Below are 19,688 nucleotides of genomic sequence, written 5' to 3'. Positions count from 1 at the left end.
TCCTATTCTATGGTCAGGTCATAAGGCTCCTCCAAGCCATGTTCACGGGCAGAGGCCTCAGAGGAAGGGAGGATCTCACAGCACATATCCTTTCTTATCTGCTTTTCTATCTTACGGATATAGCTCAGATGTTCAGCCGGCATAAGAGGGTACCTAAAAAGAATGGCTGTGAGGCAAGGATCCCCCTCACATTCTTTGCAGTGAAGACTGATGCAAAGAATTCGTTTAGCTTCTCTGCAATGGCCTTGTCTTCCTTGATCGTCCAGTGGCTGCTCCAACTGTTTGGCAGGCTTCGGCTTCTGATGTCCTTAAAACATTTTTTGCTGTTCACTCTTCTGTCTTTTGCTAGTTGCTCTTCGAATTCCTTTTTGGCCTGCCTAATTATACTTTTACACTTGACTTGCCAGAGTTTGTGCTATTTTCCTTAGTGGGATTTGACTTCCAATTTTTAAAGAATGCCTTTTTGTCTCTGACCACTCTTTTTCTCTATTGTTTAGCCATGGCGCTTTTTTTCTTCTTGGTCCTCTTATTGTTTATGAATTTATTTATTTATTTTGATTTGGGGCATACATTTTATTTTAGCCTCTTTTATGGTGTTTTTAAATAATTTCCATGCAGTTTACAGGCATTTCACTTTTGGGACTGTTCTCTTTAATTTCCAATTAACTACCTTCCTCATTTTTGTGTAGTACCCCTTTTTGAAGTTAAATGCTAGAGTGCTGGATTTCTTTGGTATTTTCCACCTTAAAAGTATGTTGAATTTAATTGCATTATGGTCACTATTACTGAGCAATTCTACTGCATTCACCTCTTGGACCAGATGCTGTGCTCCAATTAGGACCAAAACTAGAATTGCCTCCTCCCTTGTGGGTTCTAGGACTAGCTGCTGCAAGAAGCAGTCATTAACAGTGTCTAGAAATTTTATCTCTGCATCCCATCCTGATGTGATATATATTCAGCCAATATAGGGATAGTGGAAATCCCCCATTATTATTGCGATTTCTGTCTTTGTAGCCTCCCTATTCTCCCTGAGCATTTAACAATCACTATCACCATCTTGGTCAGTTTTTTTTTTTTAACCCGATTTATTTTCACTCCAACTGCTGCTTTAGTTTACAAGGGCTGAGCCATCCATGAATAACATGGTTCCTGAATCTCAGTATGCATAAACACCTGCTATAACAAAATTTTATACTATATATTTAGCCACATGCCTACAAAAAAATTTTGTCAAATGAAAACCAAATAGTTAAAAGCAAAACAGCTGCATATGTTGCATTGGCATGAGTATTTATCAGATGACCCTAAATATCTTTTCATCTCTACTTTCTAGGATATCAATCGGAGGACATAACTGACTCTTTAAATAAAATGAATTTGGTGAAGTGAGATAGGAGTTACTTCAATTTTGTTTTTATTAGAATTTGTTGATATACTTACAATTTGCTAGACACTTCATTGCTGACAGTACCCAATGAGGTAGCTCTTCTGCTCAGAAGGGGGGTTGTGGAGAAGAGATGAGAATTTAAAACAGTTAACACATTAACAGTCTGGCATAATACAAGAGAAGTTTAAACCACATTTACTGAAAGACTTGGGGATTACAGTTCTCCAATACCTGAAAATACTGTTGACTGGGTTACCCCAGGGACACACACGATCTTAGATGCCATCGGCCAAATTTTATACCAGGTTATACCACTCCAATCTTATGGAGAAGCATAGCAATAAAGTAGTTTATGAATCAGTGGCAAACATATCTAAATTTCAATTAAGACATTTCCCCCAGTACATCAAAATATATATTTTTAACAGTAATTTTAAAATATAAGGTTTGGCTGGAGGTTTCAGTCGAAAACAGGGACATTGTGGAAGATTTAAGAATATACCATCTTGATGCTTCAGAGACATTATAAGAACATAAGAACGGCCATACTGGGTCAGACCAAAGGTCCATCTAGCCCAGTATCCTGTCTTCCAACAGTGGCCAATTGCCAGGTGCTTCAGAGGGAAGCCCAAGTACTGTAGGGGACTGATGTGACAGTAGGAAAATGCATAAACTCCTCTGACACCTATAGTGAAGGGAGCCCTGACCTTGATGAATGAAAATGTGTTAGTGAGAAAATCTTCCGCTTTTACTCTCAAGTACCCTTACATCTTGAAACCTTGAACTGCCTGTGGGTAGATCAGGGCAAAAAACAAAGACTGATTCACACTGGTAGGGCTCTTCAAAAGCTGACTTAATCCTGGTCAACAAGGAAAGATATACCAGTATAAAGATGCTGGTTAGGGTTGTCTTTTTAACTAATATATTTATACTGGTATAAGCCTAGTGTGGATGCAGTTACACTGATATAAAGGTGCCTTATATCAACATAGTCTATTTCGCTTCCTGAATTGGAATAATCTATACTATTATAAGCACTTTTCTACAAGTATAAATGTGTCCACAGTAGGGGGGGATTTCTACTTTAACAGTACAGGTGTAGTTAAAGCAAAAAAACCTCTCGTGTAGACAAGTCTTAAAAGACCCCAAGACAGCCAACAATACAGCCTTAAAAGAAAAAAAAATCACTTAGAAGAGCTATAATCAACATAGGAAAGATTAAAAAAAATAAAAATCTCCAGCCCACTCACTTGTTTTGTCTTCCAGAATGACGATGCCCTGTTTATTGACATTGTACACATTGTGGACGATATGCTTTGGGTTCACAAGCTTTGTATCCAATACTTCCTCCACAGAATTCAGGCCCAAAACTTTTTGCAAACTGTTAAAATAAATAGTTTACATCATCTGAATTTTGTATATATTAAAAAACAAACTGATATGGGGAACCATTCACTTGTTCAGATCAATTCCTTTCTGTTTGTTTTTGTCATCTTTGGGGTGTGGAAGCTTGGGGCAGTTTCAAGTACATTATTTGATCATTAATATTTTCATTCTGCATATTTCATTGATGTAGATCCAGTTCATTTTATAAAAATAACATGCCATTTTAACAGTTTACACGATAAACATTATCAGTTAGATTCTACCTGCATTGTCAAACAGCCAGTATTTTTTAATCGGAGAGGGAAAGTATACACATACAAAATAGACAGCCCCCTACATTGTGCAGGATATTAATGTTGGATTACCTATAATAATAATAAAATATTGATTAATAGATTCCAAGGTCAGAAGGGACCAGTGTGATCATCTAGCCTGAACTCCTATATAGAATATCTCCAGAATAATTCCTTTTGAACTAGATCAGAGGTTCCCAAACTGTGGGGTGCACGCCCCCTAGGAGTGGTGCTGAGGAAAGTTTGGGGGCCATAGCTGGGGCCCAGGCCAGCCCCATGGAGGACAAGGAGGGAGCGCCATTCAGCTTTGCTCCTGGCCCCGCACCCAGGGCCTGGCCCCCAACCCCAGCTGGCCCCCAACCCTCAGCACCTGTGGGGCAGAGGGCGCAGACAGGTGTAAGGGAGGGCACAAGGTAAAAAAAGTTTGGGGACTAGAACTAGAGCATATCATTTTAAAAATAAAAATCCAATATTGATTATAACATTGCCAGTGATAAACTGTTCCAATGGTTAATTACTCTGTTAAAATTTTCAAGCTTTTTTCTATATGTAGGAAGTTTGTAGAATTGTTTTCATCCAGCTGATCAGATCTTCCATTTCCTGTGTCCTCAAACTAAATACTGCACTTAAAGATTTTTAGGATTTCATGCTCCCAGAAGAGCTGTTTGAATTTTACCATTGTGGAAAGAGAAGGGAGGAAAAAGATTCCACTACACTACACAACACAGACCCATACAGAAAATTAGCTATATAGTGTCAGAGGAATTGTTAAAGCTGCTAAATACAAAAGAGATTATTCACAAATCAGAGGCTGATAGTCAAATAATAAGCAAGTCTAATTAGTCTAGCAAGCATAGGCTTAATGGCAGTACAGCAGTAAAGAATGGGTGACATTATGAGAAGTAGCAGAGAAGGTGAGCCTATTACCCAGTATACACATTAGCCTAAAGGTGGAGGACTCACAAATACACTTACTGTGATAGCGTCATGGATTTCCATATCTCTTCTATATTTGCCTGTGTTAACTCTTGGCGGTGCACAAGTCTGCAAGCTGGTACTTCTCCTATTGCTATACTGTGACGTTTGAACCAAATTTCAGAATTCTAGATGACAAAAGAAAGAGCACATTCCTTTACCTATCAATTTTTCCAATGATAAAATAGTACAGCATTTGCACAGCGTAGCATGCTTCCTCTTCCAAGCATTTTATGAACATTAACAAATACTCGTAAAATCCATTAACAGTTAAGTATTACATGGCTACCCTGATATAACGCAACCTGATATGATGCAGGTTCGCATACACCACAGTAAAGCTCTGACACGCTGCTCTGAGCTGCATGTTAAGGGTGTCTGGCCAGGCCAGGGCTGAGGGGTTCGATAAGGGGCAAATGGTCTCAGGAATGGTCAGGGGCACATACACCCCAGAGCCTGGGGGGGCAGGAGCTGTGGGAGGGCACTTTTGGGGGCACCACAGTTCCAGCATAGCCCAGAGGATTAGCAGGGGGCTGGGAGCAGCCCACTCTGCTTCCCTCATCCCGGTCCCAGCTGTGCTGCATGGGGGAGGGGGCTTGGGAGAACGGATCCCCCTGCACCCACCAGCAGTGGCGGAAACGGAGCAGCCCTGCCCCAGCCCACTGCACTCCGCCAACTCCAAGCCGTGGCACTCCACTTCCTGCCATAGGTGAGTACAGGGGACATCCTTTCCCCAACCTCCCCACACTCACCGGCGGCAGGAAGCAGAGCACCACGGCTGGAAGCTGGCAGAGTGGAGCCGGCTGGGGCCGTGTCGCTTCGCTTCCTGCCACAGGTGTGGGGGGGGCGTCCTTTCCCCAACCTCCCTGCACTCACCGGTGGCGGGAAATGGAACACCCCCGCCCTAGCCAGCTCCACTCTACCAGCTCTCAGCCGTGGCGCTCCGCTTCCCGCCACAGGTGAGAGCAGGACCTTTCCCCAGCCGCCCCCCAGCAACACGGCTGGGGCCGGGGCAAGGAAAGCGGAGCGGGCTGGGGCCACGTCGCTCCGCTTCTAGCCACAAGTGAGTGCGGTAGGGGCATCCTTTCCCCAACCTCTCCGCACTCACCAACAGCAGGAAGTGGAACGCCGCAGCTGGGAGCTGGAAGGGTGGAGCAGACTGGGGCCGGGCTGCTCCACTTGCTGCCACTGCCGGTGACTGCCTGTCAAGGGGCTGGGGGTGTGGATAGGGGTCAGAGCAGTCAGGGGACAGGGGGGTTGGGGGTCCCTGGAGGGGGCGGTCAGGGAACAAAGGAACAGGGGGGGCCAAACCAAGTTCAATATAATGCAGTCTCAGCTATAACACAGTGAGATTTTTTATCTCCCGAGGACCGCGTTATATCAGGGTAGAAGTGTACGTACCTAGGATCTCAAGAAAGGCTTTGCTTGGGCAGCTAGCCTGCATTGCCACGGCCACACTGCATTGGTTGAACTCTCTTAGCTTTTTGGCTATGTTTGCACTGCAGCTGGGAGAAGTAATTTCCAGCTTGAGTAGATGTACACCTGCTAACTCTGGCTGAACTAACATGTTAAAAATAGCAGAGATCTCTGACTGCATTTACAAAATCCTGAAACAATAGCTCTGAGGTCTGAACTGTGCCATTAATTTCAAGGGTTGGCATCTAAATGATCATCAATAGTTGAAATATCAAGTGTTAACAATTTCACTGATCAAAGCACGTAAGAAAGACATTTTCATATTATCAAAATCTACAGCTATTTCCAAAGAGTGCATGGGGAGCGTGTGCTTTAACAAAACACATAGGCTTAGCCCAGAGGAGGGTTGGTGATATGAAGATGTATAAATTAAAATGCTCAGGCCTTTAAACATATGTCAGGGATGCAGGCAGGAGCACAACTGGTTTCATGTTTATGATGTGGGGTGGGGAAGGCAGTTTGGGAAATGCTGGGATCAGGCAAGGATTAAAACAAAGAGATCCTCCAAGTTCACACAGCAAAACAATCCAACACAACCTCTCTCTATAACTGCAGCACATTTGACTCGTGGGGGAATTCTGCGCCTAAAAATTCTGTGCACAATATTTTAAAATTCTGGAAAATTCTGCATATTGTATTTATCAAAAACAATATAATATAATCACTCCAGTTTCAATTATTTCAGTAATTTCAAGAAACCTGTCAACAAGTATGTCAATAATACTGACAACAGAAACAAAGATTTTCCCCAAGAGTAGAGAGTTAAAGAAACCTCTACAACAACCCAGTTCCAGTTGGAGGGTACTGGAAGGAGCTGTGTGGCCCCCAGAGCCCAGACATCTGCACTCTCATCTCCCCCTAGCCCAGCTGCAGGACAGTCCCTGGCCCAGACACCAGGATCCCCAAAGCCTTTACTCCCGCCCCTCCCCCCCAACTTCTTTACTGTCCTGCCGGGGGACATGGTGTGGTACAGCCCTGTCTTTCCTTTGCCAGAGCTGCCTTTCCTTTGCCCTTCCTTCCTCTTCCTTTGCCAGAGTTGGCTGGGTCTCCCAGGCCCTCTCCCATTCTTGGGAGAATGAGGATCAAAGAGCGTGCAGGCTCCAGCTCAGCCAGTCTGGCTGCTCGACTCACTGCGAGCTGGGATCCGCAGAGTCCAGCAGCCCCTAATGGTGGCCAGAAATTCTTAGGGGAAAACAAAGAATTATACAAAATTCTGCATTTCACAGTGGCACAGAATTCCCCAAGGAGTAAACACTCATTTATTGTGAGTGAGTATGTGGAAGCCATAAAAACTGTAGATTTATGAGAGTTAAAACAACTGGTAGGGACCATGTGCAATATTCAAGTGAAACAATCATGCAATACAATTCCAATAAAATAATCATTTTATCTTGGTATGAAGCAAATTTGTTGTTGTTTTACAATACATTGGTACGTAAGTTAAATGCCAAATATATAGATTCATACATTCCAAAGCCAGAAGGGACCACTGTGTCCTGTATAACACAGGACATAGAATTTCCAGAAAATAATTCCTAGCAACTCATTTGGAAAAACATCCACTCTTTATTTTAAAATGGTCAGTGATAGAGAATTCACCACAACCCTGGTGAATTGTTACAATGGTTAATTACTCTCACCATTAAAAGTGTATGCCGTATTTCCAGTCTGAATTGGTCTAGCTTCAACTTAAAGCCATTGGATCGTGTTATACCTTTCTCTGCTAGACTGAAGAGCTCATTATTAACTATTTGCTTCCAATGTAGATGCTTATGGACTCACCCCTCTTTGTTAGCTAAAAAGATAGACTCAAAGAGCTCAATCACTATAAGGCATGTTTTCTGCTCCTTTAATCGTTCTTGTAGCTCTTCTCTGAACACTCTCAAATGTATGAATTTATCCTTTACAGAATTTACCAAATACAGAATTTAATGTGAACATAAAAATAATCAAATGAGAAAGCAACCCATTTGAGAGAGAAAATCAAAAACAACCAATGAACAATGATTAAAAATGAAAGAACAATGGCTTCCTCTAAGCAAAAACTCAACATAGCAAAAATCTATTTCTTTTAATTTTTCTTCAGCCAAACACTATACATCAAAAAAGAAGAGATTAGTTTATTTTATCCCTTTATTTTCCTTTCAGGATATCCAATATTTTAGAAACTGGAAACAAGAAATCTTACCATCATGACAGGCTTCACTGGGATGTGTTCCTGGGAAGTGCCTGCTTCAGGAACATTCCAGTCTGGAATTTTAATTACTTCTTTTCTATATGGAGGCCTTGTTGGATATGGTTTCAGTGGTGAAGAAGGAGGAAACCTATATAACATTAAAGATAACACTTCAAAAAAAAAAAAAAAAAAAAAGCTTCTAAAAATTGTGCACTTATACACCTCTACCCTGATATAACGCGACCCAATATAACACAAATTCGATATAACGCAGTAAAGCAGTGCTCCAGGGCGGCGGGGCTGCGGACTCTGGTGGATCAAAGCAAGTTCGATATAAGATGGTTTCACCTATAACACGGTAAGATTTTTTGGCTCCTGAGGACAGCATTATATCAAGGTAGAGGTGTATTTACTATTTTCAACCTGTGTCTTTCTATACTACTTAATATGTGGGTGCACATATATACATCTAGTATGCCTGATTACTTCTCCACATTAGAGACGTTGATCTTGATAGGAAATGTTTAAGTGGATTCTGCTTTCTCACTGAATTAGGTGGGTTGTCACTCATTTGGACCTCTTAGATTACATCTTCACTGAAGAGATAATTTGGGCTCCTCCTTGGATGTTATCCTTCAGATCCTTCTCATTCACATACCAAAACACTTTCTCTCTAGGTTAGTGGTGCTTTCACCATGAGCTAGCTAGCTGGCTATCTGGGGCTATAGCAGGGGTTCAGGACCCCTCAGGCGGTCACATGGTTCTTACATGGGTGGTCCCAAGCCTCTTACCCCAAACCTCGCTTTGCCTCCAGCATTTATAATGGTGTTAAATATATTAAAAAAGTATTTTTAACTGATGGGAGGGTCACACTCAGAGGCTTGCTATGTGGAAGGGGTCACCAGTAAAAAAGTTTGAGACTCGCTGGGCTATTATCTAAAAGGATTTCACATGAGCTGGTAACCCACTCCCTTTGCAGTAAGGACACAAGGCAAGTCATTTGAATGCCGACAGTCCTCCAATGATTTCCCAAATCCCTGTGTTCCCAGAAGGAAAAACAAGTTTTCCCACAATTCACTGGGAAACAATCAGAGCAGCTCATCATACAGCAGTACAAAGAACCATGGATTATGTTCCCAATGATCCACATAGATAAATGATGCCCCAGTCAGAACACAGTAACTTGAGTGTGACCTTGCAGTGGCTGCTCACACCAGAGCTAGGGTAACCCAGGTACTCAGAGGCAGCTGCTGATCACCTAAGTTCCCTCTAAGCTGCACAGCAGCCTATTAAGCACAGTGCAAACATTCAAGAGCTGCAGCAGAGAGAGATGCCTCTCCTCCAGCCCTGGACCTGCCACAGTGGGGACAGGTGCCCCAACCCAGCCTGGACGATACCGAGTTTACAATGGCGCCAGGCCCACGCTCAGCAGGGGTGCTGCGGCCCCAGCCCTTCACTTCACTTGTGCTGTGGCCCTGCGGCCGCAGCACTGGCTCCTCGCCGGCCCATCCCCTGTGCTCCTCTAAGCCCACCAGCCCAGGACTTCTCCCTGCTTCCCCCTACCCCACACTTATTCACTCCTCTCAGCCGGCTGGCAAATGTCTCCTCTTTCTGCCTCCACCCTCTGTCACTGGCAGGCAGCCACCACCGGCTACCTGGCAGTGACGGGGAGGGAGGAGGGGACAGAAAGGAGACCACAGCTGCACCCACTCCTCTGAGTCACCATTGAGGGACGGGAAGCCCGAAGCGGCACACCGTCATCGTCGGCCCGGACTGTGGACAGATCTGCCACACCTGGCCCCAATCCAGCCCAGCCAAGACCTGCCACAGGTTGAGAAGAAGAGGTGCCCCAACCCAAACCTGCTGCGAACAGGGAAGAGGCGTCCCAACCCAGCCCAGCCCTGGACCAGCCACAGCTGGCGGAGAGGTGCCTAACCCATGGCCCTAGCCTTGGAGCTGCCACGGTGGGGAGAGGTACCTCTCCCCTCCAACCCAGGTGCTGCTACGGGGAGAGAGAACTGGGGAGAGAGTGAGTCCTCTATCCCTGCTGTGGCCCCAGGGCAGCCTGCACCCCAAACCCTCATCCCCAGCCCCACCCTAGAGCCCGCAGCCCCACCCAAAGCACTCACTCCCTTGTGCACTCCAACTCTCTGCCTCAGCCCTGAGCCCCTCATCTTTGGCCCCACCCCAGAGCCTGCACCCCCAGCCAGAGTCCTCACCCCCTTCACCTCAACCCCCTGTCCCAGTCCTAAGCCCCCTCCCACGCTCCGAACCCCTCAGCCCCACCCCCGCCTCATTAATTTTGTTACGTGCACCTATATGGAGATGATGTGGGGCCACATCCGGCCTTTCAGATGTTTTAATCCAGTCCTTGAGCTCCTGCCAGGGAGCAGGGTCCAGGGCTCCTGCTCCAGCCACTTCAGCCAAGGGCTTGCCCTGCTATGCATGTGCTGTGGCTCCACGCGGCTCCAGGAAGCAGCACCATGTCCTCCCTCCGGCTTCTATCCACAGGGTCAGCCAAGGGGCTCTGCAGCTCCCACTCACCGGGAACCATGGCCAATGGGAGCTGAAGGGGCTGTGCCCACAGATGGAGCAGTGTGCAGAGCCACCTGGCTGCGCCTCCGTATAGGAGCTGGGGAGGGGACCTGCTGCTGCTTCCAGGAGCTGTTTGAGGTAAGTGCTGCCTGGAGCCTGCACCCCCAACCCCCAATTTCATGAGCTTTCATGGCCCACCATACAATTTCCAATCCCAGATGTGGCCCTCAGGCCAAAAAGTTTGCCCATCCCTGCTACACTGTATGCACTTTGTTTTATGGCAGCTTGGGAAAGGGGCCTGCTCATCCAGTCTGGATGTGTTTTACTTTCAAAACACAAATAAAGATTAAAGAAAAATAATAAATTAAGTCAACTGTATGATTTACCGCTTGTGTCACAATCATGCAACTAAACAATGAGCTGTACATAACATTCGGAAATCTGAATTTAAAAAAGGTTTGTTACAATAATGATCAAATCAAATCAAATCAAATCAAATCAAATCAAATCAAATCAAATCTTAAAACATGAAACCCATGTAAAAAGAGAGAAGAGCCTAGGAGGTAAGACTAGTTCTCTGTGGAGGTGTCATAACATTTCTTCCCAGATCTGGACCTTAGCGTCCAAAATATGGGTGTTAGCATTAAAACCTCCAAGCTTAGTTACCAGCTTGGACCTGGTAATTGCTGCCACCAGCCAGGAATTATACAGTGCCTAGCTCACTGTCGTCTCCCCAAAACCTTCCCTGGGGGACCCCCAGACTCAGATGCCTTGAGTCTTACAACAAAGGGAAATAACCCCCTCCCCTTGTTTCCTTGTTACTTCCTCCCAGGCTCCCCTCCCTGGACGACCCTAGGAGATTCCCTGCTTCCAGTCCTGGAAACACAAGTACCAAGAGATCTAATCTCTCTCCCCCCTCACCCAGAGGGTATGCAAAGTCAGGCTTAGTAAATCTAACACAAAGAGATTTTCCCCGACTTCTTCCTCCTACCAATTCCCTGGTGAGCTGCAGACTCAATTCCCTGGAGTCCCCACTAAAGAAAAACTCCAACAGGTTTTAAAGAAAAAGGACATAAAATGGTCTCTGTAATAAGGTGACAATATACAGGGTCAATTGCTTAAAGGAAAAATGAATAAACAGCCTTATTCCAAAAAGAATACAATTTAAAACATTCCAGCAACTAGACACATGTAAATACAAAAGAAAACAATATAAACCTATTGTCTTACTATCCTTGTACTTACAACTTGGAAACAGAAGATTAGAAAGCCAGGAGATAGAAAGATCACTCTCAGAGATGAGAAAAGGACAGACCAAGAACAAAGGACTCACACCCAAAACTTCCCTCCCACCCAGATTTGAAAAAGTCTTGTTTCCTGATTGGTCCTCTGGTCAGGTGTTTGGTTCCCTGTGTTAACCCTTTACAGGTAAAAGAACATTAACCCTTAGCTATCTGTTTATGACAGGAGGACTTTCTCCTGAGGGTAGAAGAGCTGGAGAAACTTGAAGCATTCAGGAAGAAAGTCTAGATTCCAACTCCTTCTGAGTAAGGAGAAAGAAAGCTGTAGCTAATACAGTTCACAATTATTGGATCACTTTTTTGTGATGGGGTATAACAAATCCCACTCTGGGAACACAGGGTTAATGAGCTAATATGGGTTTCTGTAAGAAATGTCAGATTTGGAGGGACTTAAAAGGGAAAGATGTATTGTTGGTGGCAAACCAGAAAGGAGAGCAGACCTCCAGTCTCCAGCTCCTGGAGAAAGGGTTGACTGAAGGCAAGAGCTTTTCAGGTGACCACTGCCCAGCAACACCTCCCTGGAGGAAGAGAGGGCTTGATGCTGATCCAGCTATTTGAGGGGACTATTTTCCCTATATTAATCTATGGGACCACAGCTTAACAGGAACATGTTTGGTAAGGTGCTCTTTCTTCACATTGTGGGACTATTCATTTGTGTTTCTTTTTTGTGTTCATTGACAACCCTGGAAGCGGCAGACTGTCCAGGGCTCAGCCAGAGGCTGAGCCCCTTATGACTAGACTAGTGTAATGGAATGCCCAGCACTGCAAAGCAGAGGCCTCGGTGAGTGCAGGAGCCTAGTCCAGGGGGCACTCTAGGGAAGGAACCTGGTGACAATGTGATGAAGAACAGGGGCATTATCTTCTCACTCCTGAGGGAGGCTTGAGTGACCGAGACTGCCAAATACAATAGGCCTAAAGATGTGACATGACATGGATTTGGAACATTGATCAAGAACCAGCAACAGTGGGTCCAGCAGAAGCAGTCCCTGCAACAGATGACTGCCCATCAGCAACAGCTAGTCCAGGACTTAGGGGCACAACGGCAGCAGCAGTTGGTCCAACAGATAGTGGCTCTGATGTAGCTTCTAGTGCCTGACTGACAGCCCCTGGAGGTGTGGCTGTGCCATTGAGACTCACAATAACTTGGACATATTCCTGAGGACATTCAAGAAACAGGCAATGGCAGCCCAGTGGCCACCCGAGCAGTGGGCCATCTTGTTAGCACCTTACTGACTAGGCCAGCACAGGTTATGTACCATGGGCTAAACTCAGCAGCAGCACAAGACTACACCCAGGAGAAAGCAGCTACACTGGACTACCTTGATATCACAGTGGAGACCTTGTAACTGTGGGTTTGGTGAGAATACCTGCAGGGAGCCAGGCTCCAAGCAGTGGCCAAGAGATTGAGAGACTTTTGTTGGCAATCGTTGAACCCAGAGACTTAGACCGAAGTCCAAATTGCTAAGTGCATCTTGGTGGTACAATTCACCCATATACTCCCGCCTCCGGGGTCAGGATTAGGCACTTAAACACTGAGCAGACACCATAGCCAATGCAGTCTAACTTATGGAGTACCATCTGACGGCAGAAGCTTCATCGATGTCACATGCAGGCCACATAAGACAGAAGGCAGCTCTTGAGTTGAAAGAGAACCTAACTGGAAGGATCAGAGGCCTGATTGCAGACCTGAGGCATCAGCCTCTAAGGGCCCCAGGCTAGTCCCCATTGGAAAATCCAGACACTCTAGGCCCAGACTCAGATGAACCTGAAGTCCTCTTGCCAGGAAAAACACACAGTAGGAGCAGGTGAACTGCACAGGGAGAGGCTACCTCAAGCATTAGGCCATGGGCTAGAGTCCACCTGGCAAGCTGTGGGAGTCTGCTTTTCACATGGGCAGCCATGACACCTGTATCATGAATGCCCCCATGGTGGAAAGCCAAGCCCATAAACTAACGCCAGCTAAACTAACTGTCCCTATCATTGTAAATGGGACAGAGGTGATGAGCCTGATGGATTCCAGGTGTGGTCCCGAACCTTGAGAGAATATTTTCTTACAATGTATTTGTGAAGGTTTTGAGGACTATCCTAGTGCACATGCACAATTAACTGTAGGGGACTACACAAAACTGGTTGAGTGGGCAACAAAAAGGCAGTTGAAGTTCAGTGTTGATAAATGCGAAGTAATGCACATTGGAAAACATAATCCCAACTATACATATAAAATGATGGGGTCTAAATCAGCTGTTACCATCCAAGAGAGATCTTGGAGTCATTGTGGATAATTCCCTGAAAACATCCACTCAATGTGCAGTGGCAGTCAAAAAAGCAAACAGAATGTTGAGAATCATTAAGAAAGATAAGAGAGAAAATATCATATTGCCTCAATATACATCCATGGTACGCCCTCATCTTGAATACTGAGTGCAGATGTGGCCTCCCCATCTCAAAAAAGATATATTGGAATTGAGAAAAGAAAAGAGCAACAAAAGTGATTAGGGGTATCGAATAGCTGCCATATGAGAAAAGATGAACAAGACTGGGACTTTTCAGCTTGGAAAAGAGATGACTAAGGGGGGATATGATTGAGATCTATGAAATCATGACTGGAGTGGAGAAAGTAAATAAGGAAGTCTTATTTACTCCTCATAGCACAAGAACTAGGGGTCACCAAGTGAAATTAATAGGCAGCAGGTTTAAAAACAAACAAAAGGAAATATTTCTTCACACAATGCACACAGTCAACCTGTGGAACTCCTTGCCAGAGGATGTTGTGAAGACTATAACAAGACTATAACAGGGTTCAAAAAAGAAGTAGATAAGTTCATGGAGGATAGGTCCATCGATGGTTATTAGCCAAGAATGATGTCCCTAGCCTCTGTTTGCCAAAAGCTGGGAATGGGGGACAGGGGATCACTTGATGATTACCTATTCTGTTCATTCCCTCTGAGGCACCTGACATTGGCCACTGTCAGAAGATCAGATACTGGGCTAGATGGACCTTTGGTCTGACCCACTATGGCCATTCTTATGATCCTGGTAGTGGAGTTGGTATTGACACTGGCTTATCCCATTATTTTAGGACAGAATTGGGAGTACTCTCAGAGGTAGGGGGTGGAATTAATATGGGCCTACAACCCCCAGAAGGGCTAATTCAAGAGTCCCTAGGAAGTGGGGACTGAATTCCCTGGCCAGCACATAGGCACCACCCAGCAGCTCACCTGAATAACTAGAGAAGGGAGCCAAAGAAGCACTAGCTCAAAAGGTTCCCACCCTCAAAGTTCCTCACTGGGAGAAACATCCAGCACCACCAATTAGCTGGAAAGCTCTATTTAAACCAGAATGAGTCAAAGGAAGTTGTCCGAGCAACTAAAGGAATCCCTGGCTGGCTGCTACTATAGACTCTGCCTCTTTACATGATTCCTGATCCCTGCTTTCCTGCCTCTCTGGCTGTTCCTGGTTCTTGTCCTCCTTAACCCAGACTCCCATCTATTCCTGGTACTTGCCTCACTCCAGGTCCCTGCTCCTACATCCTACCCAACACTTTGACCCCTGGCTTGACATCTGACCGTCTCTCACCTTTGGCTTGGAACTTGACTAACCATTAAGCCTGACTGCCCATGCACAGTCCCTACAACCAAGGGGAAGCTCCCACAGAAGTGCCAACTAACAAGGAACTTAGACCTGCCCCCTACAGGAGGGGGATATTTTAACTAGGACTGAGAAATTTTCCCCAAAATTCACTACCCTCTCCTCCAACTGATCAAACATTTTCATTGATTTTCAAAGGGATTCTCTCTCTCACACACCACACACACACACACACACACACACACACACACACACAGCAGCAGTCACAGACTGAAGTCAGCTCTGTGTGAGAGGACTCGCCCAGCACTCATGTGCACACCCCTTTCGGGAGATAAACCCAAAATAATACCATCTTGCACTGTATAGAAAAATCTGCATAGCACAAGCTCATAAAAATCCAACCTCTTCCTCAATGTGAAGAGAGATGTGCATGACTTCTTGCCCTCCCAAGTAACTGGGTTTTATTATAAACAAGAAATAAGTTTATTAACTACGAAAGGTGAATTTTAAGTGGTTAAAGAGATAGCAAAAAGAATAAAGCAGATTACCTTCGTCAATAAACAAAAGCCACAGACTGAGCTTAACACATTAGATAGGAAAGAAACAATTTCTCACCCTGAGTGATAAACAGGCTGGCAGATTCTTGAGGCACAAGTTGCCTTGGCTTTCCCAGGTTTTCATACACAGGCTAAAGATCTTAGCCTGGGACCATCAATTCTTACCGTTGTGTCTTTTTTCCTCAGGTATTTCAGGTGTATTATTGTAGGGAGAGTAAGGACCCTTCATGTTGTCGTTGTCCCTCTTTTATATCTTCTCCCCACTTGCTGGAAAGCATCTCTTTAATAAGCCACTAACATTGTTTGGCTTCATCCAATGTAGCACATTTGAAATACAGAGACATGGTCAATTTTCCCAACTTCAGATACAAAAATGATACGTGCATACAAATTGCATAAACACATTCAGTAAATCATAACCTTTCCAATGATACCTTACATAAGCCATCTTGCATAAAGTGTATCTTAGTCATACCATATTCACATCACAACCATACTTCTGTAAAGAACATGGGGTTTAATATCACAACCATCATCACCAGAATCCCTCTTCAAAAGAATCTTCATGATCCAGAGACATGGCAAAGCCTTGGCAGGGATGGTTTAGCACAGGGGTCGGCAACCTTTCAGAAGTCATGCGCCAAGTCTTCATTTATTCACTCAGATTTAAAGGTTTTGCATCCCAGTAATACATTTTAACCTTTTTTAGAAGTTCTCTAAGTCTACAATATGTAACTAAACTATTGTTGTGTGTAAAGTAAATGAGGTTTTTTAAATGTTTAAGCAGCTTCATTTAAAAATTAAATTAAAATGCAGAGTCCCCCGGACCAGTGACCAGTGTGAGTGCCACTGAAAATCAGCTTGTGTGCTGCCTTTGGCACATGTGCCATAGGCTGCCGACCCCTGGTTTAGCAGTATCCGAAGAAGGGCACTAACTCTCACTACAGACAACAAAAGCCTCCTTCACACAAATTTCACAACTCTAGCTGTATGTCTTATAAGTAATATAGTTAATACCCTCACTACTAATGTAACATTTTGGTATTTCAATGACTGCATCATTTTTAGAGTTTTAAATTACCATGTCTGTGATGCTTTTCTTACTGTCTCTTTGTCTAGTTCTCTCCCTCCTTTCTTCCAAGCAACTTCCATTTCATCTCCATTGTTTCAGCAAGCCCACTTCTGCGCTCTCTACAGTCCTTGCTGTCCTCCCTGCTGAAGCCATAGATTCAGGAAGAGTGATCAACAGGCAGAAGTACTGGCTATGGGGAAATGAAACAGATTGGCAGGAGTTGGCTCTATCAATGAATAAACAATGACACCAGCATTTTGTACAGTGAGAGGAGATGGTAGAGCTGGCTTGTGACACTCTTCACCACTGGAAGAAGGGTAAAGTAGGCTATCATACCTCTCTCACACAAAGGCCATGGCTACACTAGAGAGTTGCTGCGCTGGTGAGGGGGTTACAGCGCTGCAACTTAGGATGTGGCCACACTTGCAAAGCACAGCCAGCGCTGCAACTCCCTGGTTGCAGCGCTGGTTGTACACCCGGTCGAGCCTCAGGTGTAGGGATTCCAGCGCGTCAGCAAGTGTGGATGCCCACCAGCGCTTTTATTGACCTCCGTAGTATAAGGAGGTATCCCAGCATACTTTAGAAGCCTCTCTGGTAATCATGCACACCCACTGCCCTGGGCTCAGCTGACCCCACCTTTAAATGCCCCAGGAATTTTAAAAATCCCCTTCCTGTTTGCTCAGCCAGGTGTGGAGTGCAATCAATCATTCAATCAACCAGCGACCATGCCTCCACGCCCCAAACGAGCCCCAGCATGGAACAATTCCGAGCTGCAGGACCTCATCAGTGTTTGGGGTGAGGAAGCTGTGCAAGCACAGCTGCGCTCCAGAAGGAGAAATTATGATACCTATGGGCAGATATCGCAGTCCTTGCTGAGAAGGGGCCATGAACGGGATGCGTTGCAGTGCAGGGTCAAAATAAAAGAGCTGAGGAGTGCTTACTGCAAAGCCCGTGAAGGAAATCGCCGCTCAGGAGCTGCCCCCACCACCTGCCGTTTTTACAAGGAGCTGGATGCCATACTTGGGTGTGACCCCACTGCCAATCCGAGGACCACGATGGAGAGTTCAGAGCAGGAAGAAGTGGGGGAGGGTGTAGAGGAAGCCGACAGTGAGGCTACTGGCGTGGAGGGAGACACCCCGGAGTCCCAGGAGGCATGCAGCCAGGAGCTCTTCTCAAGCCAGGAGGAGGCTAGCCAGTCGCAGCAGCTGGAAGTTGCTGGTGAGGAAGAAGCTGCAGAGTGTGCTCGGGGTAAGCAGATTTTTATGTTTTGGGAGAGGAGGGTTTGGGTTATGGCTGCCTGCATGCATGCCTAAACGTGGAATAGCCCATTGATTTGCTCTATCACGTCTCTGTAATCTGCCTCGGTAATCTCTTGAAAAGTTGCAGCCAGAGCGTGCGCAATTTGCTTTCTCAAGTTTATCGGGAGAGCCACCGTGGTCCTTGTCCCGGTCAGGCTAACTCGTCCGATCCACTGTGCAGCGAGGGGTGGGGGGACCATGGCTGCACACAGGCAAGCTGCATAGGGGCCAGGGCAGAATCCACATTGCTGTAGAAGACCCTCCCTCTCTTCCCAGGTAACACGCAGCAGTTATATATCTGGCAGTAGGAAACCCTGTTGAGAATTTAGGGATACTTGAGTGCAGGGCACCAGGTTCGCGGTCCCCCCCGAGCCCCGCGGTGCGCTCCGGTCTCCCCCCCCCCTTCCCAGCAGGCAGCCAGCACAGCTGTGCGCTCCGGTCTCCCCCCCCCCTTCCCAGCACGTAGCCAGCCCCGCGGTGCCCTCCTGTCTTCTCCCCCCCCTTCCCAGCAGGCAGCCAGCACAGCTATGCGTTTCCCCCCCCCCTCACCAGCAGGCCGGCAGTTACGCGGACCGCCCTCCCCCCCCACCAGCAGCTCGCCACCTTCCTGTTCACTACTGTCCCCTGTGCAGGACACCAGCTACCTCCTGTACCCAGTGCAGATAAACCCCAGTGACCCATCAGTCAATTCCCCCTCCAAGGTGCAGTCGGGGCAGAAACACTCACCCCATTGCTCGCCATGCCTTCGCTTCCCTGGCCTGTCTGTGTTATGTTAGGTATGTGGGAAGGATGCTACAGAAAGTCTAAAAACTCCTTCACTGTGCGATAATAAACAATGTAGCCTCTGTGTATTACATGTTTCTATCTATGTTTTTTTTAGTGACCTTGACTAATGCAGCCAGATCACCAGCCTCACGTCGCTTGCAGAACTTGAGAAAAAATCCGCGAAAATCAAAAGAAGAATTGATCAAAGCAGTTATGATTCACTACAACAGGGAAGGTAGGAAGACGCAGGAATGGAGAGAGAAAATGTATGAGTGGAGGCAAACAGAAAGCAGGAGAAAGGAATTGGCTACCAAAAAAACCTCAAAGCAGATGATAAGCCTCCTGGCTCACCAAACTGAGTCTTTCGAGTCTCTCATAGCCATGCAGGCAGATCTGTACCATGGTAACCCCCACCCCTCCCAAAGCTCTCTTTCTTGTTCCCCAGTATTTGCACAAAACACCTTTCTCCACCAGCCAGTTTCTTATTACCCCCAGCTGCCCCCAACACCTGTACGATCACCTACCAGCCCTGATAACTACAATTCTTACCCTGTGCACTCCATCCCCATTACCCTGCAGCATAGTAATCCTGAAGTGCAGCAGACATTGAACAGTAATCCAAACAGGACATATTCAAACCTCTGAATGTACAGTCCACCACCCTAACCCCCCTGGCCTTTTATGTACTGTACTTTGAATAAAGGATTTTATGGCTTTTACAATAAGTTTTATTATTGCAAGAAGTGGTAAATATTGTACCCCAAGGTAGAAAGGAGCACAGCAAAGGCACCAAACATTATTGTTGGCTCTCAGCATCAAATTGCTCCCTTAAGGCATCCCTAATCCTTGAAGCCCTTTCCTGGACCTCTCTAGTAGCCC

The 19,688-nt window shown here is 45.9% G+C and overlaps 1 protein-coding gene across 1 annotated transcript in view; it reads right to left on the bottom strand.

The window, feature by feature from the left end:
- Positions 1 to 19,688, bottom strand: part of DEPDC1B (DEP domain containing 1B) — a 69,700-nt gene that overhangs the window by 34,128 nt on the left and 15,884 nt on the right. Inside the window, 4 exon segments of the mRNA XM_030567912.1 lie at positions 1,441 to 1,488; positions 2,638 to 2,768; positions 4,042 to 4,169; positions 7,706 to 7,841. Coding sequence (XP_030423772.1) covers positions 1,441 to 1,488; positions 2,638 to 2,768; positions 4,042 to 4,169; positions 7,706 to 7,841 — 443 coding nt within the window.

The sequence above is a fragment of the Gopherus evgoodei genome, chromosome 6 (genome assembly GCF_007399415.2).
Source record: "Gopherus evgoodei ecotype Sinaloan lineage chromosome 6, rGopEvg1_v1.p, whole genome shotgun sequence".
Taxonomy (NCBI): domain Eukaryota; kingdom Metazoa; phylum Chordata; order Testudines; family Testudinidae; genus Gopherus; species Gopherus evgoodei.
Note: the sequence above shows the minus strand (reverse complement) of the source record. Positions and strands in the feature narration are given on the sequence as shown.